This window comes from Mytilus edulis, chromosome 13 (assembly GCF_963676685.1).
Source record: "Mytilus edulis chromosome 13, xbMytEdul2.2, whole genome shotgun sequence".
Classification (NCBI taxonomy): domain Eukaryota; kingdom Metazoa; phylum Mollusca; class Bivalvia; order Mytilida; family Mytilidae; genus Mytilus; species Mytilus edulis.
The window spans coordinates 35,698,865-35,718,556 of NC_092356.1; the positions used below are offsets into that span (position 1 = coordinate 35,698,865).

The following is a 19,692-nucleotide window of genomic DNA, read 5'->3' on the forward strand; positions in this document are numbered from 1 at the left end:
TAACAAGATAGCATTACCCTTTGACCACAACCTGTGATATATTCCAGGCGAGGATCCAGTCATTTTGAAAAGGAATTCCGAGCCCAGGAAAACTCCCTGGATCTGCTAATGATTTCACTGGGTTCATTGTGTCTATTTTTTTTATTTGAGGAAATAGGCAGTCGAATTATTTGTTGGTTTTCTTGGCATGGAATTCAATTGTGTTATCTCAGCAGGCAGATGCATGTTAGGAGCACTATCAACATAGTTTGTTAAACTGTATTCCCCACTTTGCTTTATTTCCTGTCATTCTTTTATATTTTTGTGTTCCAATAATAACAGAATACAAACCAGCTAACTACTTTTTAATGGAATAGATGTCTCTGCTGGGGCATGGCATATTGTATACAAATACACAAAATCAAGGATAACAAATTCAATAAGGTAGCAGTAATTTGGTTCCATTATTGCTATCATTTTGATGAACTATTTCAAATATGAAGTCACAAATAATACTTTATGTATGATATGCATTTTGTAGCTCAATTTCCAAATTTTTATCATCAGGTTAAATCTTTGCAATGTTGCAAAGCAGAAAACAAATTTTCAAGTGTTGGACAGCCTGAAGATTCCTATAAGATTTGATTCCATTTCATATATTCTTGAAAACTGAAACCATGTGTATTAAACCTACACAGCTACTTTTGCATAGGTACTATTCTTGTACAAAAAATCTGTAGTACTACTTTTAATTTTCAGTACTATTGTGTTACTTTAAATCATTGTAATATTTAGGTACATGTATCTGTATTTTACAGTACTTGATTTGTACCCATGCAAAAGTAGCAGTGTAGATGAAAATTAAACTAAAGTCAATATACTATAGCTATTGAGTTTTCATGTTGACTTTCATTGCCTTTGATGGTATTTTGAATTCCCTGTTGACTCAATATAGTACCTATTGTGAATATGACTATAATTGGCTTTTATGTTTAGTTTCAGTGAGTTGGCTGGTTTAAGAGGAATCATTGATAGTTGGTTATCTTGTTTGAATTATTTTACATTCTGTAATCTTAGTGTCTTTCATATATTGCTACACAATGTCAAACATAACTGTGACCTGTATTTTCTAACATTTACTTTGGTCTCTGGTGGAAATTTTTCTCATTGGCAATCATACCACATCTCCCTATTTTATATTGAAACAGTTCCAAGAAAATAAAAGCTACAAACTATCATTCTATTAAACATACAAAATTTCTGAGAAAGGCAATTCTGTACTTTAAATTTGGATATATGGTATGTTAAATCTAAACAATTTTATTATACTTGAACTTTCACATAGGCTGTTGATTTTTATGTGAGCTTGTCTGTTTTATTTAAATGGTTGACAATATTTCATTTATCCATTTCATAACTTTGTGACATTAAAATATTCTCAGCATACATGTAACATGACATAGTCACACATACTTCTTATATTTGTAAATATTAATATATAGTATATATATAATAACATGTCTAATAACATCTTGACTTGGTTAAAAGAGTTCTTTGATTCTATGAAAAGGAATGCTTTCCTTTTTTACATGCAATTTTATGATCTGGGGTGTCTGCTGTGCAGCTACATCTTTTTTCCTGGTATTTTAGAAATAATTGCATGCAGCCACAAAAGTCTAGACCTGGTATTGTTCTTTTTTCTATTTGTTGATGCTCTTGTTAACAGTTTTCAAATTTTCAACATATTTTTAGGCACATGTAACTCATTTTTACCTACAAAAGAGAAGAATCATATAGATAATCGGATAATATAAATCAAGAATAAAACAAAATGTGTAACAGTATGTTATTATATAAAGATCATAAGCATATGTAACAAAAAATTTGTCCCGGCGTGACATTTTGTTCCGCAGGTACTTTCATAGGAAATATGTTCCGCCGGAACTTATATCACAGAAAATATGTTCCAGCACTGTAAAATTTGTTCCGGAACTAATTTTTGACCAAATATGAAATAAGTTCCGGAACAAATATCATAGCTCCATGAACTTTGTTCCAGTTAATATTAAAAGTTTTAAATAAGTTCCTGTGATATTAGTTTTAGACCAAGATGTACATATTTCAAAGAAATCAATGAATAAGTTCTTCTTAAACCTTTTTTCACTGAAATGAGTACCTTCTGCAACATATTACACAGCGAAACATTTTCTTGTTACACTTGAATTAAAATGCAAGCTAAATGCTGTACTGAGTGTGCTGGCATGGGATACATGTGCAATTGTAGGCATGACTGTAAAGTTCTACAGGATTAAGCGATGGTAATGTATCATAATTTGTATCTAGGTTTTATGTGATATTCCTCCTTGGTTCCTGTTAACTGTCATGGCCCTGTGTTCTAGTCACACATGTACTTGTCATGGAATAGTTTCAAAAGAGTGTGTTTATTTATTTCTTCATGTGTTTGAATTTGGAATTATTGATCAGTCATTTTGTCCTTTTCAAATTAGTTCATATGTTCATCTTGAACTATACTTTAATTTTTTCTTAAAGATTTTTCTTGTCCTACTCTTTTCTGGCTCAAAAGTGGGACTGTCATTTTGATATTTTTTACGTACACACTGTATTTAATTAAACATTTGCTATAGTTCACACGATCCTAATTGGTTGATTTACATTTTTTATTCATTATCTTATCAATGTAATATACTTATTTTTATAATGCACTTAAATGATAACTTTAAATAACTGATGACAAATGTTCAGTATATAAGATATTAACCTGTTTAACCAGAGGAACATATTTCACAGACAAGGAACTTATTTTATCAGGTTAGGAACAAATCTCATAAACCCAGAACTTATTTCACCAGGTAAGGAACAAATCTCATAAACCTGGAACCGATTTCACTAGGTTAGGAACAAATTTCACCGCCCCGGTACTTATTTCACCAGATAAAGTGTGGAACTTATTTTTTAGGGATGGAACAAATTATATTGAAATCATCTATGAAAAAGGTTTTCCCAGAACATATTTCCTGTGATATTGATTCCACTGGAACTTTTTTCACAGGAACAAATTTTGGCTCACACATATACATAAATAGTCATCAGAGGGGGCCCACTCTAGTTATGCTTCAGTGATTCCCTATATAATCAACCAAATTTTTCGCACAAAAAAGGGGTGAGGTTCAGCCCACTGCCCCCTAAATATGCCTCTAAAGATACAATTTTCTTGTGTTACTGATGATTGATTTTAATATCAATTGCATATTCAACAGGGGAAAACAGTCCAATAAAATTGTGATTTTCTAGAAGTATGATATTGTAAGATGAGTAATGTACTATCATGACTATCAACAAACTATCTTTTACATTTGCCTTGCTTTATACACAAATTAAAATAATGTGACTTTAACTGAAATATTGAACTCTAATAAATGTTTTTACATTCACTAATAAGCTGATCATTTCTAATGATTATATCATATATATATACAATGTACTTACACCTTAAGTTCAAAGCAGTCAATGTATGTTCATATATCTCTTTTTTTCCATTTCAAATACCTCTGCAAACTGAACAGCATCTGCAACACTCAAAATCTAAAGGTTTGAAGAAAAAAAGGGGGAATTTTCTTAGTGCAATAATATCAAACATGTCAAAACAGAAAAGATAATCAATATAAGAGATGTGTCATTTTGCACACATACATGTAAGATCATGTAACCCAAGGGACTCCTTTTAAAGCAGCTATATTATTTAATGTTTTATTGCATAAAATACAAAATGGGATAATGGGATGCAATGATTTGTTATTTACCAAAAGGTTGGGATCCTGCTAACATGTTTGACATAGCCACTATATGTATGGATGTGCCTGTCTCAAGTCAGGAGCCTGTAATTAAGTGGTTGTCGTGTGTTTATGTGTTACATACATGTATTTGTTTTTCGTTCATTTTTTATAATAAATAAGGCCATTAGTTTTTTTCGATTGAGTTTTTTACATTGTCATTTCAAGGCCTTTTATAGCTGACTATGCCATATGGGCTTTGCTCATTGTTGAAGGCTGTACAGTGACCTATAGTTGTTAATTTCTGTGTCATTTTGGTCTTTTGAGGAGAGTTGTCTTATTGGCAATCATACATGTACCACATCTTCTTTTTTTATATATACTGAATAACCTTTACATTTCAAAAAACCTGGTGAGTCACTCAAGTAGAGGGCACAGTAGAAGATATACTTGAATTGGTTCATATTTACATTTGTTGTAACCAGTATTTTGATTTATAAACTTGTACTATAAAAGAAATCATTGCATTATCTATATAGCATATAATGGTCAAATATTAGAGTACATAGGCTTGGAAATTTCAATGTTTAGCAAAAGGGTACATAATCTTTTAAAGAGCTTTAATTAACAGCTTATGGTCCTTGTTATTATTAAATATTTATATACATGTATATATAAGCATAATGCCCAGTGATATTGTTTGCCTTAAATTAGTGGAGAAGAAAGGCTTTTTGCCCTGGAGAAGATTCCCAATTTGAAAAAAATGGCTTAAAATTATTCCCAAAAAGACAACTTTTTTCTCAAGCAGTGCAGTCATAGTAGTAAGTGTGCATGGATACAAACTGAAAGACACTTGTTAATACATTTTTCATCCCTAATATGACCATATGTGCAGATATGAGGGCATATTTATGTATCATTTATGATAACTGACAAAAGGGGTCTTATTTCAAAGCAGGATTTGACTGATCCTGAAAAGGGGTCTGTAATTTGAAGTTTCAGTCAAATTCATGGTTTATTCTAAATTTCCCAATTTGATGTAAATTTCACATATTTTCCCAATAAAAAAGGGTAGAGGTAGTTTTGAAAAAAGCCAACAATATCACTGAATGCAACCTGACTTCAAATAAAGAATACTTATCAACTTATTTAGGCCTTTTTCAACAAGTTTTTTATAGTTCCTTCTTATGCTGTATTGTAACACCACTGTCCCAGGTTAGGGGAGGGTTGGTATCTAGCTAACATGTTTGAACCCGCCACATTCTGTATGTACATGTATATGTGTCTTTCCCAAGTCAGGAGTCTGCAATTCATTGATTGTCGTTTGTTGATGTGTTACATATTTGTTGTTTTGCTTTTTATGTTATATAAGTTATTTAGTTTTCTCACTTGAATTGTTATACATTTGTCATTTATCTGCCTTTTATAGCTGACTGCTGTATGGGCTTTGGTCATTGTTGTAGGTAGCTGCGGAACCGTAGCTCTGAAGTCCTCATGTTATTTTTTGACTATTTGTGGACCATGGTCTGCAAATAGTCAAAAAATAACATAAGGACCTAAGAGCTACGGTTCCGCAGCTATGTTGTAGGCTGTACAATACTTTATATTGACATATATATAGAAATGTTATAATTTATGCGTCATTGTGGAGAGGTGTCTCATTGGCAATCCTACCACATCTATGGTTTCCTTTATAAAATGAGCAAATATGCTTACCATCATGACCATGTGCAATACAACAATTTAAAAACTGACCTGACAATTAAACAATGATTGAGAGTACAAACATGGTACATTTAAAAAAAAAATACTTGTTTATATTATGTATATATATATCAAGAAATGCAAATTATATTAAATTTAGGATGTTATTCACTTACATTCTGCCAACACTTAAGAGCCAGTCTGCCATAAAACCATGCAAAATCTTAATTTTCGTCCAAATGGGTAGTAATAACTTTGCAACATTATATATATTTCCAAAATCTTTGGGTATTTAGGAGTTAAGATAAAAAAAAATATATTTGATTAATTCACACTATTTTCCATTTAACAGCCTTATTTGCATATTTGTGAATTATAAAAAAATAATGCAAAAAAATCACCAAAATTTAGGTACTTTTTAAAGGTCTGAATAATTGATATATCTCTTAAAAATAGCATTATCTTGTTATATTTTGCAAAGAACATTATCAAAAAAAAAAAGAAAAAATGCATTTTGACATACTTTTTACCTTTTGGCAGGTTGCCAGAGAGATTCGTGCAACAGATGTATTAGATAACTTGCATGTAGTACATGTACTCAGTAGGTGTTTTCTCTCAAGATCATATTTATTTTTTTAAACTTTTAGGATTTGTTTAAAGGTGCATATCAGTTCTAAGACAAGTAAAAAAATTTAGCCTGGCAAATAATGGGAAGTTAGTAAAAAATGCCCCAAATATCTATAAAATGCACTATTGTAATAGTTTTTGGCCCTTAACATTTTAAGTAACACTGTAGACTTATATTTCGGACAATAACTTTAGTTTAAGTGTATAGATCTTTATGATTTTTTTTCAGAAGGTTCAATACCACAAAAGGAAGCTTTGGAACGATTTTGGGGATGATGGTCCCTACCGTTTAGGAATTAAGGGCCCAAAAGGGGCCCAAAACGAGCATTTTATAGTTTAAGGATAGTAACTTGTGTATAAGTATTTCAATTGCTCTGATATTGTAACATAATGTTTAAAACCACAAGTAGAAGGTTTGGATTCCTTTAAATGGGTCATGGAATCAAAGTTAGGAATAAAGGGCCAAAAAGGGGCAGAAAACAAGCATTTTTCTTATTTCAAGACGATAACTTGTGTGTAATTGTATGGATCTCTTTCAAACTGTACCACAATACTCCATATAACAAAGGGGAGGCTATGATTCAGTTTTGGATTAATTGCCAAAAATATGTAGGAATAAGGGGCCAAAAAAGTGCCGAAAAGAAGCACATTTCTAGTTTCCAAACAATAACTTGGGTTTAAGTACATGTATATGGATCTCTCTGTAATTGTACTACAAGGTTCTATACTAAAAAGGAAAGGATGGGATTGTTTTTAAGGGTTATTGCTGAAAGGGGGGGTTTCAATAAGTGGGGGGGGGGGGGTGGATTTGTTAAAAAAAATTAAGGGATTTTTTTTTTTTTTTTTAATCTTTCAAATTTTGAAAATTTTCAAGAAGAAATCTTCAATTTCACAGTATTTTGCAATATATTTGTTGATCTTTGGCCACATTTATTTTGTAACAAAAACCTTTTTATGTCAAAAATTCAATCACAATCCAAATTCAGACAGCATCAAGCTTGAACATTGTGACCATATTTAATTTGCCCCAACTGTTCAGAGTCCAACCACTGCAGTTGTATAAAGCTGCGCCCTGCGGAGCACCTGGTTTTCACATACTTTTAATTGATGACAGTCTTTTAAAAAGCTTGTTACATGAAACAGAGTTGTGAACATACTTGTACTTCAAAAAATCTTCCTCTTTGAAACTTTTGATTGGAATGCAACCAATTATAGGGACAATCACTCATTGAGTGTCTTGATTAGAAAGTTGTGTCTATTAGAGCGTATGTAAAAAAATGTGGCCATTTTTTTTATCTACGAAAAAAGAATTATGTTTGCATATATAATGTGCTATATAAAAGTTTTTGATCTATATCTCAGATTAAATCAAGATAAAAGAAAGACATTTGAGGTAACCCTACTTCTTCAAAAATCGAAAGCTTTTCCAAAATTATCTTGAATGTTCCCTCTCCAAAGAGCATCTCTTTCGTGTTTGTTGATACTTTGAGATTTTGATATTTAGTCCCCTAACAGCTAACGTCTAAGTGGACTTAGGTTTGCACTGCGTGTCTGTCAGTCTGTCTATCTGTCAGTTCGGCAAATCAGACTTTTTTGTGCTTGTAGATTTTGATTTGATTTATCATGACAAGTTACAGGTCAAATTCATTATTCACGCTTTAAGCTTTTCTCTTTGTTCAGTTGAAGCCCGGCTTTCTCTAGAATTAAATTTTTGATGAAATACTTATTCATTAGAAGACTTCTGTTCAAACGGCAATAACTAATTTTTTTAAAGACAAAATGACATTTTGAATGTTTTTTTTCTGTTCTTTGGTATTTAGTGATTCAATTTTGTTCCAGTCTGATAACTGTGTGCAGAGTTGTCTTTGGACATAGAAAATTCACTGAGATAGTCAGAATTCAACAAGTTTTTACGTTTTTCTGGAAGATTTTGTATCGATATTTTTATGTAGTTTACATTATGACAAACTATAGATCAAATTTTTGTTCCATTACTGTACAATGAATTTGTAACGGGTTGGGGACTATGTATTGCCATGTATTACTCGCAGAATGCTTGTTTTTATCAAAAAATGTTCAACTCTGATGCTGCAAAATTGTTTAATATTTAGTTAAAATAGATATTGATGACTTTATTATGTGAAACTTATTTAGATCTATCATACTTTTACTCTTTTTTGCTAATACCTTCATCATGTTCATTCATGACTAAAAACTTGTATTTAGACCATTTTGCACGTTTTTCTTTACGGTAGACCACAATAATATTACATGTATATGAACAGTAAAATCTAAAAAAAGGTGATGTGGTATGATTGCCAATGAGACAACTGTCTACAATTAAGAGACCAAAATGACACAGACATTAACAACTATAGGTTACTGTACGGCCTTCAACAATGAGGAACAACCACACCGCATAGTCAGGTACAAAAGGCCCCGATAAGACAATGTAAAACAATTCAAATGAGAAAACTAACGGCCTTAAGTATATAAAAAATGAACGAAAAACAAATATGTTACACATAAACAAACGACTTCCACTGAATTACAGGCTCTTGACTTGGGACAGGCACATACATAAATAATGTGGCGGGGTTAAACATGTAAGCGGGATCCAAACCCTCCCCCTAACCAGGGACAGTGGTATAACAGTAAATCATAAGAACGAACTATAAAAATCAGTGGAAAATGGCTTAACTCATCCGATGGACAAAAATACAAGTGGACGTGGTTGGTAGGGTAAATAGTATGTCTGCTCAACAGTTTAACCATTTATCTGTGTATATTGTTTTTATACAACCGCAAGAATTGAAAAAAATTGGTCCTATATTGGTATGACGTTGTCGTTGTCATCGTCGTCGTCATCCAAAGACATTTGGTTTTCGCACTATAACTTTAGTATAAGTAAATAGAAATCTATGAAATTTAAATACAAGGTTTATGACCATAAAAGAAAGGTTGGGATTGATTTTGGGAGTTTTGGTCCCAACAGTTTAGGAATTAGGGGCCAAAAAGGGTCCAAAATTAAACTGTTTGCTTTCATAAAAAAAAAAGAATCATTGGGGTTCTTTGATATGCCAAATCTAACAGTGAATTTAGATTCTTAATTTTTGGTCCTGTTTTCAAATTGGTTTACATCAAGGTCCAAAGGGTCCAAAATTAAACTTAGTTTGATTTTAACAAAAATTTAATTCTTGGGGTTCTTTGATATGCTGAATCTAAAAATGTACATTGTACTAAGATTTTTTATTATGGGCCCAGTTTTCAAGTTGGTCCAAATCGGGGTGCAAAATTAAATTTTGTTTGATTTCAACAAAATTGAATATATGGGGTTCTTCAATATGCTGAATCTAACCATGTATTTAGTTTTTTAATATTTGGGACCGGTCATCAAATTGGTCCAAATTGAGGTCTTAAGGGTCTAAAATTGAAAATTATTTGATTTCATCAAAAAATTGAACTCTTGGGGTTCAATGATATGCTGAATATAACCATGCATTTAGATTTTGGATATTGGACCATAATAGGTAAATGTTAAATTAATTTTTTTAAAGTTTTTAAGTTTAAGTTCTTAGACCACACTCATTGTGTTGTGTCAACTATTTAATCCCAAACCAAATTCAGAGCTATATCAAGCTTAAATGTTCTGTCCATACTTGCCCCAAATGTTCAGTGTTCAATCTCTGCGGTCGTATATAGCTGCGCCCTGCGGAGTATATGGTTATTACATGTGGTTATAAAATAAATTTTATTGCAATTTGAAATATTTGTGTTTGTTTCAGCTGGTAGTAATAGGCCAACTATATTTTACATGTCTTATTCCCAAGCCTCAAATTGCTAGAGATTACATTCTAGGAGGAAACTTAACATTACTGTTATGTCCACTGTTCTCCCAAAATTGACATAGGGATAACTAACTGGTTCATTTCAGCGTCACAAAATTTCAGTTGTAGTTTTATCAGGAACTTCTATGAGTAGTCTCTTTATATTTGGCATAAAGCTGTATCATAATATAGAAAATATAGCACTTTTCTAGGTAAGAGGCACAATTCTATGAAATTCACAAAACTATTAAATCTTCCTCTTTTCTGGAAATAAATTACATGAATGTACAAGGCTTTCACATTTATGATTCATTATCAAATACAACATGTTTTAAAAATCTAAGACTGAACTCAATTGTGGCCACTTTGAATTTATACGAAAAGCGTCTAAAAACTAGACTATTATAAAATGCTAAATTTGTGAAGAACTCATGTTGATATTACCTGATGAGTGTGCATAGTATTGTAAATAAAACAGCCCATTTTTAAGTTACTAAAGTTATTTTCTTTTGAATAGGTTAATATTTTAAACATATTGTAAAAATGCTCAGTTTAGGGGCAAAAAATGCAAAAAAGCGGTCTCCCCAGGTTTACTCAATTAGTATATTTTCTAATTTAAACTTAGTTGAACTTGGTTTATTCAATTAATATAACCAGTTAACATTAGTTCAGTCATTATTTTTCTTATATTTTGACTATCACATACTTTTGAAAAGTTTCTATTGAAACAGATAAAAAAATCAAAAAATCGGCAAATGGCCATCACGCCTATCTTTAATTATTATTTTATCGTAATAAGGTATCATTTGCCGAGCACCATTTTCTAGCATTTTGTTGATGAATATATAAGCTTCATGAAATATTACATTTTATTGAAAATAAAACATGATCTTACAAGATTCAAGCCTTTAAAAATATACAAATTTTGCTGAATCGGCACTTTTTCAAAACCATGCAATTTCAACCTGTCAGTAGGGGTATTGAGAAATCTCACAACTTTTTGAATTATCATAATTTCCTTTCATTTCAAGTTGTTTGTTAAGATATATGTTATCATTAAGCTAAATTTTTTCTATAAAACAAAAAAAAAATCAGGTCAAAATACCCTAAAATAGGCTTAAAATGGCCATTTGTCAGTACAGAAATGGACAATTTTTGAATGTTCGGCATACACAAATAATGGCTGAATATTTTTTCAAAATATTTTGCACAAATAGTTATTACATATAAGGTATCTAAAATACAAAATATCAGCCTGATTGGAATATTTTGGATTTGGACCATTTTGCATGGTTTTATCACAGACTGGCTCTTAAAGTAGGAACTATATCTTAGATTCGTCATGACTGTGTGGTAAATATTTTCTGACGTGGTGTTTGATTAGCATATCAATAGAACAACAACAATGTCAACATGCAACTGCAAACTCGTTATTTTGTTGTTTGATTGAATTTTTGTCTTCCAATATCGAGAAGTAGAACTTTAAACACCATGTATACAGGATATTATGTAAAAAAAATGAATAGTTAAACTGTATTTTTCATTTTCTTGAAAAAAGTTGAATCGCAAGTATCTTGCGATTTCCTTTCAATAATTTTCTATAGCACAACTTTTTGATCGTCTGATTTAGATAGTTATTTCGGTGCGATTATTATTGTCATATAGATAGATCGCAAGCTCATGTTCTCAAAATATTTTGTGGCTGACTTACTTGTCATTCTGATATGTACGATCCGCTAAATCAACCTTTTCGTAAACAGAAAAAGACCTTTCCTAGCATCAAGATGGCGCTTCCATTTTAGTAATAGAGTTGTTTCCCCCTACTGATAAATGCGTAAAGTAAAAATTATGAAGGGACAGGTAAAAAACGGGGAACGAAGTAACGTCGACAAGGATGTTAATATCCCATGATATACGAATGTTGTTCCGATGCGTTGGACAACCCTAATTTCTATCCGCCTTCTAATTAAAAAAATATGATAGCTCTATGTAATTGACTAATGTTAATAAGATTATATAGAATAAAAAAAAGAAAGAATTGTGTTGTTATGAATAATGTCTAGTAGAGTATAGCGAGTAAAGAAATTTGCTATCAGAGGCCTTCTTGGGAAGAACAATGCGAATGTTGTTTATATACATATTTTAATAAAGCTCAAGTCTGATATGGAAAGTCGCAAAAACAATAACATTTCATAAGCAGACATGTCCCCAGGTCTGGTCAATAGCAGACTTGTCCACAGGTCTGGTCAGAAGCAGACCTGTCCACAGGTCTGGTCAGGAGCAGACCTGTCCTCAAGACTGGTCAAAAGCAGACTTGTCCACAGGTCTGGTCTGGAACAGACCCGTCGATAGGTCTGCAGCAGTCATAAAAAAGCGGACCGTAGGTCTGGTCCATCGTAGACGAAGTTAACTTGCTGGTCTGCTTAAAAATTCTCAAGCAGTCAACAAGTTAACTCAAAGTTAACTTTTGTCAAGGTTAGGACCGCACCCATCTGTAAGACTTAAACAGAGTTACAATCAAAAAAAGATGCTCAACAGGTAAGAACTTAATAGAGTTATAATCAAAAACAGATGCTCAACAGTTAAGACTTCAACAGAGTTACAATCAAAAACAGATGCTCAACAGGTAAAACTTCAATAGAGTTACAATCAAAAACAGATGTTCAACAGGTAAGACTATAACAGAGTAACAATCAAAAACAGATGCTCAACAGGTAAGACTTCAATAGAGTTACAATCAAAAACAGATGCACAACAGGTAAGACTTCTACAGAGTTACAATCAAAAACAAATGCTCAACAGGTAAGACTACAACAGAGTAACAATCAAAAACAGATGCTCAACAGGTAAGACTTCAACAGAGTTACAATCAAAAACAGATGCTCAACAGGTAAGACTATAACAGAGTTACAATCCAAAACAGATGCTCAACAGATAAGACTTCAATAGAGTAACAATCAAAAACAGATGCTCAACAGGTAAGACTTTAATATAGTTGATGATAAGCAGGTAAGACTTCAACAGAATTACAGCAAAAAATAGATGCTCAACAGGTAAGGCTTCAATAGAGTTACAATCAAAAACAGATGCTCAACAGGTAAGGCTTCAACAACGTTACAATCAAAAACAGATGCTCAACAGGTAAGACTACAACAGAGTTACATTCAAAAACAGATGCTCAACAGGTAAGACTTCAATAGAGTTGATGATAAGCAGGTAAGACTTCAACAGAATTACAGCAAAAAATAGATGCTCAACAGGTAAGGCTTCAATAGAGTTACAATCAAAAACAGATGCTCAACAGGTAAGGCTTCAACAGAGTTACAATCAAAAACAGATGCTCAACAGGTAAGGCTTCAACAGAGTTACAATCAAAAACAGATGCTCAACAGGTAAGACTACAACAGAGTTACAATCAAAAACAGATGCTCAACAGGTAAGACTACAACAGAGTTACAATCAAAAATGGACGCTCAACAGGTAAGACTACAACAGAGTTACAATCAAAAATGGATGCTCAACAGGTAAGACTACAACAGAGTTACAATCAAAAACAGATGCTCAACAGGTAAGACTACAACAGAGTTACAATCAAAAACAGATGCTCAACAGGTAAGACTACAACAGAGTTACAATCAAAAATGGATGCTCAACAGGTAAGACTACAACAGAGTTACAATCAAAAACAGATGCTCAACAGGTAAGACTACAACAGAGTTACAATCAAAAATGGATGCTCAACAGGTAAGACTACAACAGAGTTACAATCAAAAACAGATGCTCAACAGGTAAGGCTTCAACAGAGTTACAATTAAAACAGATGCTCAACAGGTAAGGCTTCAACAGAGTTACAATCAAAACAGATGCTCAACAGGTAAGACTACAACAGAGTTACAATCAATAACAGATGCTCAACAGGTAAGACTTCAATAGAGTTGATGATAAGCAGGTAAGACTTCAACAGAGTTACAGCCAAAAATAGATGCTCAACAGGTAAGGCTTCAATAGAGTTACAATCAAAAACAGATGCTCAACAGGTAAGACTACAACAGAGTTACAATCAAAAACGGATGCTCAACAGGTAAGACTACAACAGAGTTACAATCAAAAACGGATGCTCAACAGGTAAGACTACAACAGAGTTACAATCAAAAACTGATGCTCAACAGGTAAGACTTTAACAGAGTTACAAACAAAAACAGATGCTCAACAGGTAAGACTACAACAGAGTTACAATCAAAAACAGATGATCAACAGGTAAGACTACCACAGAGTTACAATCAAAAACAGATGCTCAACAGGTAAGACTTCAACAGAGTTACAAACAAAAACAGATGCTCAACAGGTAAGACTACAACAGAGTTACAATCAAAAATGGATGCTCAACAGGTAAGGCTTCAACAGAGTTACAATCAAAAACAGATGCTCAACAGGTAAGACTACAACAGAGTTACAATCAAAAATGGATGCTCAACAGGTAAGACTACAACAGAGTTACAATCAAAAACAGATGCTCAACAGGTAAGACTTCAACAGAGTAACAATCAAAAATAGATGCTCAACAGGTAAGTATTCAATAGAAATGAGATGTGGTATGAATGCCAGTAAGACAGCTCTCCATCCAAGTTATTACCAATGTTATTTCAACTGATCAGGCGGAGCTTATGTTCTAATTTGCATTTGAAGATTTGTGTGATAAGGATGATTGCCGTTATGATAATTATTGAAATCTAATCACCTACCATTGTCACCAAACGCATATACAAAAGAGTGTATGGTATGGGACGAATAACTGCTGTACACTTCATTGATGAGTTTATCCCAAAAATCCTGTCTATAGATGGACTGGACTTAACTTACCAACTTTTAAATCCCGCCCAATAAAGTGAAATAAATCTAGTAATACAATGAGTTAAAAATAATCAACTATAGATTTTCTGTTTTCTAATTTTATGAAAACATTATTCATCTTTCTATGGTAATGGCTTGCACATTTGATGAATAAAACTGTAAATTATTAAAATAGATAATAAATAAATATCTTTTTTTTCAGGTGATGATAAAACACTTGAAAGACCAGTTAAACAAATCACATTTAGATTCCGAACAGCTCTCTATAATTCGAATACAGAATGCCAGTTTAGAAAACCAAATTGACAAACTGAAAGAGGAATTACGTGAGGCAAAGAAATTCCACACTCCAGTAAGTAATTAATAATAAAACGTCTTCATCAGGAAATTTCTCTTTAGTTGCACAAAATAAAAGGGACATTTGTTTCTACTTCAAACATGCCTACATTAAACTGAAATAACTTGAATACTGATAAGAATTTAGGAAGGTATAGTTTTACTTAAAGGAATTCAATATAAACTTTTCTACTCTATTAAATATCTCTGGCATGCCTTTCAAATGTTTGGGTTCTTGTAGTCCTATTGAAGGTAAATCACTAAAAGCATCTATGAATGTACGAAATTCATTGTGTTATTTTCATTAACTTACATTGGGTTGATATCACTACTGAAAGACTGTAAAACAGTACGGTAGTTAATTTTCTGGTACTTTGACACTTGATAGAATAATGAATTATTAAGAAACTAAGGTTTCTACTCCCTGAGGCACTGAAGTTGGCTATTCTTTTCATGTTATTTAAAGCTCCTTGAATGTTTACGTATTTAGACATCCCTGGCTTTGAAATGCTTTGATTTGAGTGTTTCTATTGAAGGTAAACACTTTGGATGCACAAAATTTATTCAATGATGTTTTCATTTATGTGATATAAATATTTCTAGAACAAATTAAAGTATGATGTTTTTATTTATGTGATAAGATATTTCAAGAACAAATTAAAGTATGATTGCTTCTGTATTGTATGCCCTTTACTATTAAAAAGATTGTTGACTAGAAGTGCCATTCATAAATGTTGACTAAGAGTGTCTTGCCTAAATGTTTTGCCTTTATAATGTTATACATATTTATACCCCATGCAACGAAGTTGCGGAGTGTATAATGTTTTTGACCCGTCCATCCGTCAGTCCGTCCGTCGTACCGTCCGTCTGTCCGCCAGTCCGTCCGTCAGTCCTGTTTCTTGTCATCGCAACTCCTCTCAAACCACACAACAGAATTACACGAAACCTTTTCAGATAATAAGGACATACTATGTAGTTGTGCATATCGACGGGAAATTGCGATTCAATTTTTTTTCTAGGAGTTACGCGCCTTTGAACTTATTTACTTTAATGTACTACTGCAACAGTTTGTCATCGCAACTCCTCTCAAACCACACAACAAAATTTCACGAAACCTTTTCAGATAATAAGGACATACTATGTAGTTGTGCATATCGACGGGAAATTTCGATTCAATTTTTTTTTATAGGAGTTACGCCCCTTTGAACTTATTTACTTTAATGTACTACTGCAACAGTTTGTCATCGCAACTCCTCTCAAACCACAAAACAGAATTTCACGAATGAAAAAAAACATATTATTCAGTTGTGCTTATCGACAGGAAATTATGATTCAATTTTAGTTCTAGGAGTTACGCCCCCAAAATTTCATGAAACTTTGTAGATAATAAGGACATACTACGTAGATGTGCATATCAACAGGAAATTACGATTCAATTTTTTTTCTAGGAGTTACTCTCCTTTGAACTTATTTGCTTTAAGGTACTTCTGCAACAGTTTGTCATCTCAACTCCTCTGAAACCACACAACAAAATTTCATGAAACTTTGTAGATAATAAGGACATACTACGTAGATGTGCATATCAACAGGAAATTACGATTCAATTTTTTCTAGGAGTTACGCCTCTTTGAACTTATTTGCTTTAAGGTACTTCTGCAACAGTTTGTCATCTCAACTCCTCTGAAACAACACAACAAAATTTCATGAAACTTTGTAGATAATAAGGACATACTACGTAGATGTGCATATCAACAGGAAATTACGATTCAATCTTTTTTCTAGGAGTTACGCCCCTTTGAACTTATTTGCTTTAAGGTACTTCTGCAAAAGTTTGTCATCTCAACTCCTCTGAAAACACACAACAGAATTTCATGAAATTTTGTAGATAATAAGGACATACTATGTAGATGTGTATATTGACAGGAAATTATTATTCAGTATTTTTTCTTATACTTATTTAATTTCTCCAATGACAATGTGGGGACGAGGGGTATGTGAGCGTGCTCACCAAGGTTCTTTAATTTTGTTTGTTTTAGGAAATGAAACATTTTGAATCAACTCAGCAGAAGATAATTCTAATGGAGAAAAAACGTGAAACACGAGAGCTTGAACTGCAACAAATTATAAAAAGTACCAAACACACAGCTTCAGTGGAAATGGAACAGGAAGCAAATAAATGGAAAGGAATTGTTGATTCTAAAAATAGTGAAATCCAAAGATTTAGAACAGAATTAGATTCCATATTAGATGTTTTAAAATTACTCCAAAAACAAGGAGTTGTTATACCTGTCAGTGCAGCAGTGTTATAGCAGTAGCTCTTTAGTAGTTTTATTAATTTAAAATTTGTATTAATATTCCGTCCTATATATTTTCAAGAGATTGAACACTTTATATTATGGTATTCTTTATTATATAACTGTAATCTATGATCTGTTTTAAGGAAAGACAACCAAATAATATTAAGGAAAAGAGGAAAACTTATATTTGGTATCAATTTAAAAAATATTTTTGTCAATTATTTGACCAATGTCTTGAACTTCTTTTTAAGAATTATGCAGATGTTGTGGTTGTATCAATAATAAAATTTCTACACAATTTAATGATGTGGTGCATTCTATTTGTCACATGTGTATTTTTGTTTATGTTTCACAAAACAACACGTTTTATAACTGTTCATATACCGGTACCTCATTTCATGGAATTGTGTTAAACAAACCTTTGAAATTGCTCAATATATCTTGCTTGTTACATGCAACTTTTCACTGAAATCTTTATAATTTTTCCCTCATCTGTTTTATTTCTTTATGCCCCACCTACAATAGTAGAAGGTGCATTATGTTTTCTGATCTATTTTCCATTCATTGTTCGTCTGTCCATTGGTCCGTCCCTCTGGTCCACAGGTTAAAGTGTTTGATCTAGGTAGTTTTTTATGAAGTTGAAGTCCAATCAACTTGAAACTTTAATATAGTACTCATATTCCCTTTGATTTGATCTTTCTAATTCGAATGCCAAATTAGAATTGTGACCCCAATTTCATGGTCCACTGAGCATAAAAAATAATAGTTGAGTGGGCATCCATGTTCTACGGACACATTCTTGTAAACAGCTACTATTCACTTAAATATAGAAATTTATTTGCTAATCAGTGTAACAGTTGGATTTGTATTTGCAAGAACATAATACTGGGAGATTTCTTGACACTTTTTGTTTTGTTTAACAATGTATGTTGAATATGGGTCCTTTTTCAAACTATCATTTTTTATTTGCAAAATCTTATGAATGTTGCAAAAATTTTATCCAAAAGTATTGGAACACGAAACTTATGTGTTTTTTTGGTTGATTCTATGTGAATAAAAATCCATCACCAATTTGTATGTTACCCTTAAGGCCCTTTAAATTTCTGAGAAAACCATAGGTAATTCTTATTATGTGATCAGTTGTTTCCCCTTTATTTTCCCTAGAACGTTTAGAGTTGCCTCATTTAAGAGTTGTTTACTCTGTATACCATTTGGAAGTTCCTGGTTTTTTTTAATACTGTTTTAAACAATTATATAATATGTACTTTTGTATGATGTTGTACTTTATAAAACATGTCAAATGTTAAATCAACCTGATTAAAGGGAGATAATTTCTTAAGAATTGTCTCCTTATCAGTACTAGAATTATTTATTAAATATCTTCTTGAAATGAATATAATGACCACTACTTAGATAGGTTTTGTATGATGTTGTAAGACATACACAAGTTGTGTCAAATACTTAGTTTTGTTTTAGTTTTATTATATATTTTATTTTATTTATCATTATCATTATTTTACATATTTTTCAAAATTGTATACATGAAATGAAAATATTTATATTAAATTTACAATTATATATTTGAATATTTTATAAATTCAGTAGAACTTTACTTTGACCTTTTGACCTTTATCTTATTTACTTCAAATGTCTAAGGATTCTGTGTCATTACTAAATTTACCAAAACATTTTTTTTTCATTTCCCTGAAAAAGGTTTTAGGTCACATATCTCAACGAAATGATTTATCATAGTACGACCATTTTGGACAATTATAGCAAAGCGTCATATAGACATAAAAAAAAAACCATGTTATAGATACATTTTACAATACAAGCATGTATTTAGTTATGTTCTCAGCAAATGATTAAGAATTATCTGAGTATACAAATGAAATTTATCTCATCAAACGGAACATTCATAGTGACAGATATATCCCTTTTTGTCACCTGTGTTACCCGTTGCAGGGGACATGGAAATACCGGGCGTCCGTCTGCGGTCCGGTCTTGTTAGCGCTCTCACATGTACAATTCTTGCCAGATTTTTTTGAAACTTTTATCATAGGTTTATATCAACAATGTCATGAATGTCTTTTCGAATTTGTAAACCAATGCCGATCAATAATTTTTAGAAGAGTTATGCCCCTTGGAATTATTATTTATATGGACAATTGCCTTATAGGCTCTCTAATGTGTACAGTTCTTACCAATACAGATGCCCTATGTTCCATTTGTCATATGTCCTTTGTCCTTGAACTCATGTTCAAGGTTCAGTCACTGGTT

General features: G+C 32.1%; 1 protein-coding gene and 1 long non-coding RNA gene across 2 annotated transcripts; one reads left to right on the forward strand and one right to left on the reverse strand.

The window, feature by feature from the left end:
* Positions 1-1,328: 1,328 nt before the first annotated feature.
* Positions 1,329-11,759, reverse strand: LOC139500681 (uncharacterized). Its single transcript, XR_011658331.1, has 3 exons — positions 11,640-11,759; positions 3,487-3,582; positions 1,329-1,752 (listed from the first exon to the last, which is right to left on the reverse strand). It is a non-coding gene; the product is annotated as an uncharacterized lncRNA (long non-coding RNA).
* A 2,631-nt stretch (positions 11,760-14,390) lies between these two features.
* Positions 14,391-18,990, forward strand: LOC139500269 (centrosomal protein of 162 kDa-like). The gene is made up of 3 exons (XM_071289010.1): positions 14,391-14,405; positions 14,982-15,131; positions 17,152-18,990. Exons 1-3 carry the CDS (start codon positions 14,391-14,393, stop codon positions 17,422-17,424), a joined length of 438 nt encoding a protein of 145 aa, XP_071145111.1. The 3' UTR covers positions 17,425-18,990.
* The last annotated feature ends 702 nt before the right edge of the window (positions 18,991-19,692 follow it).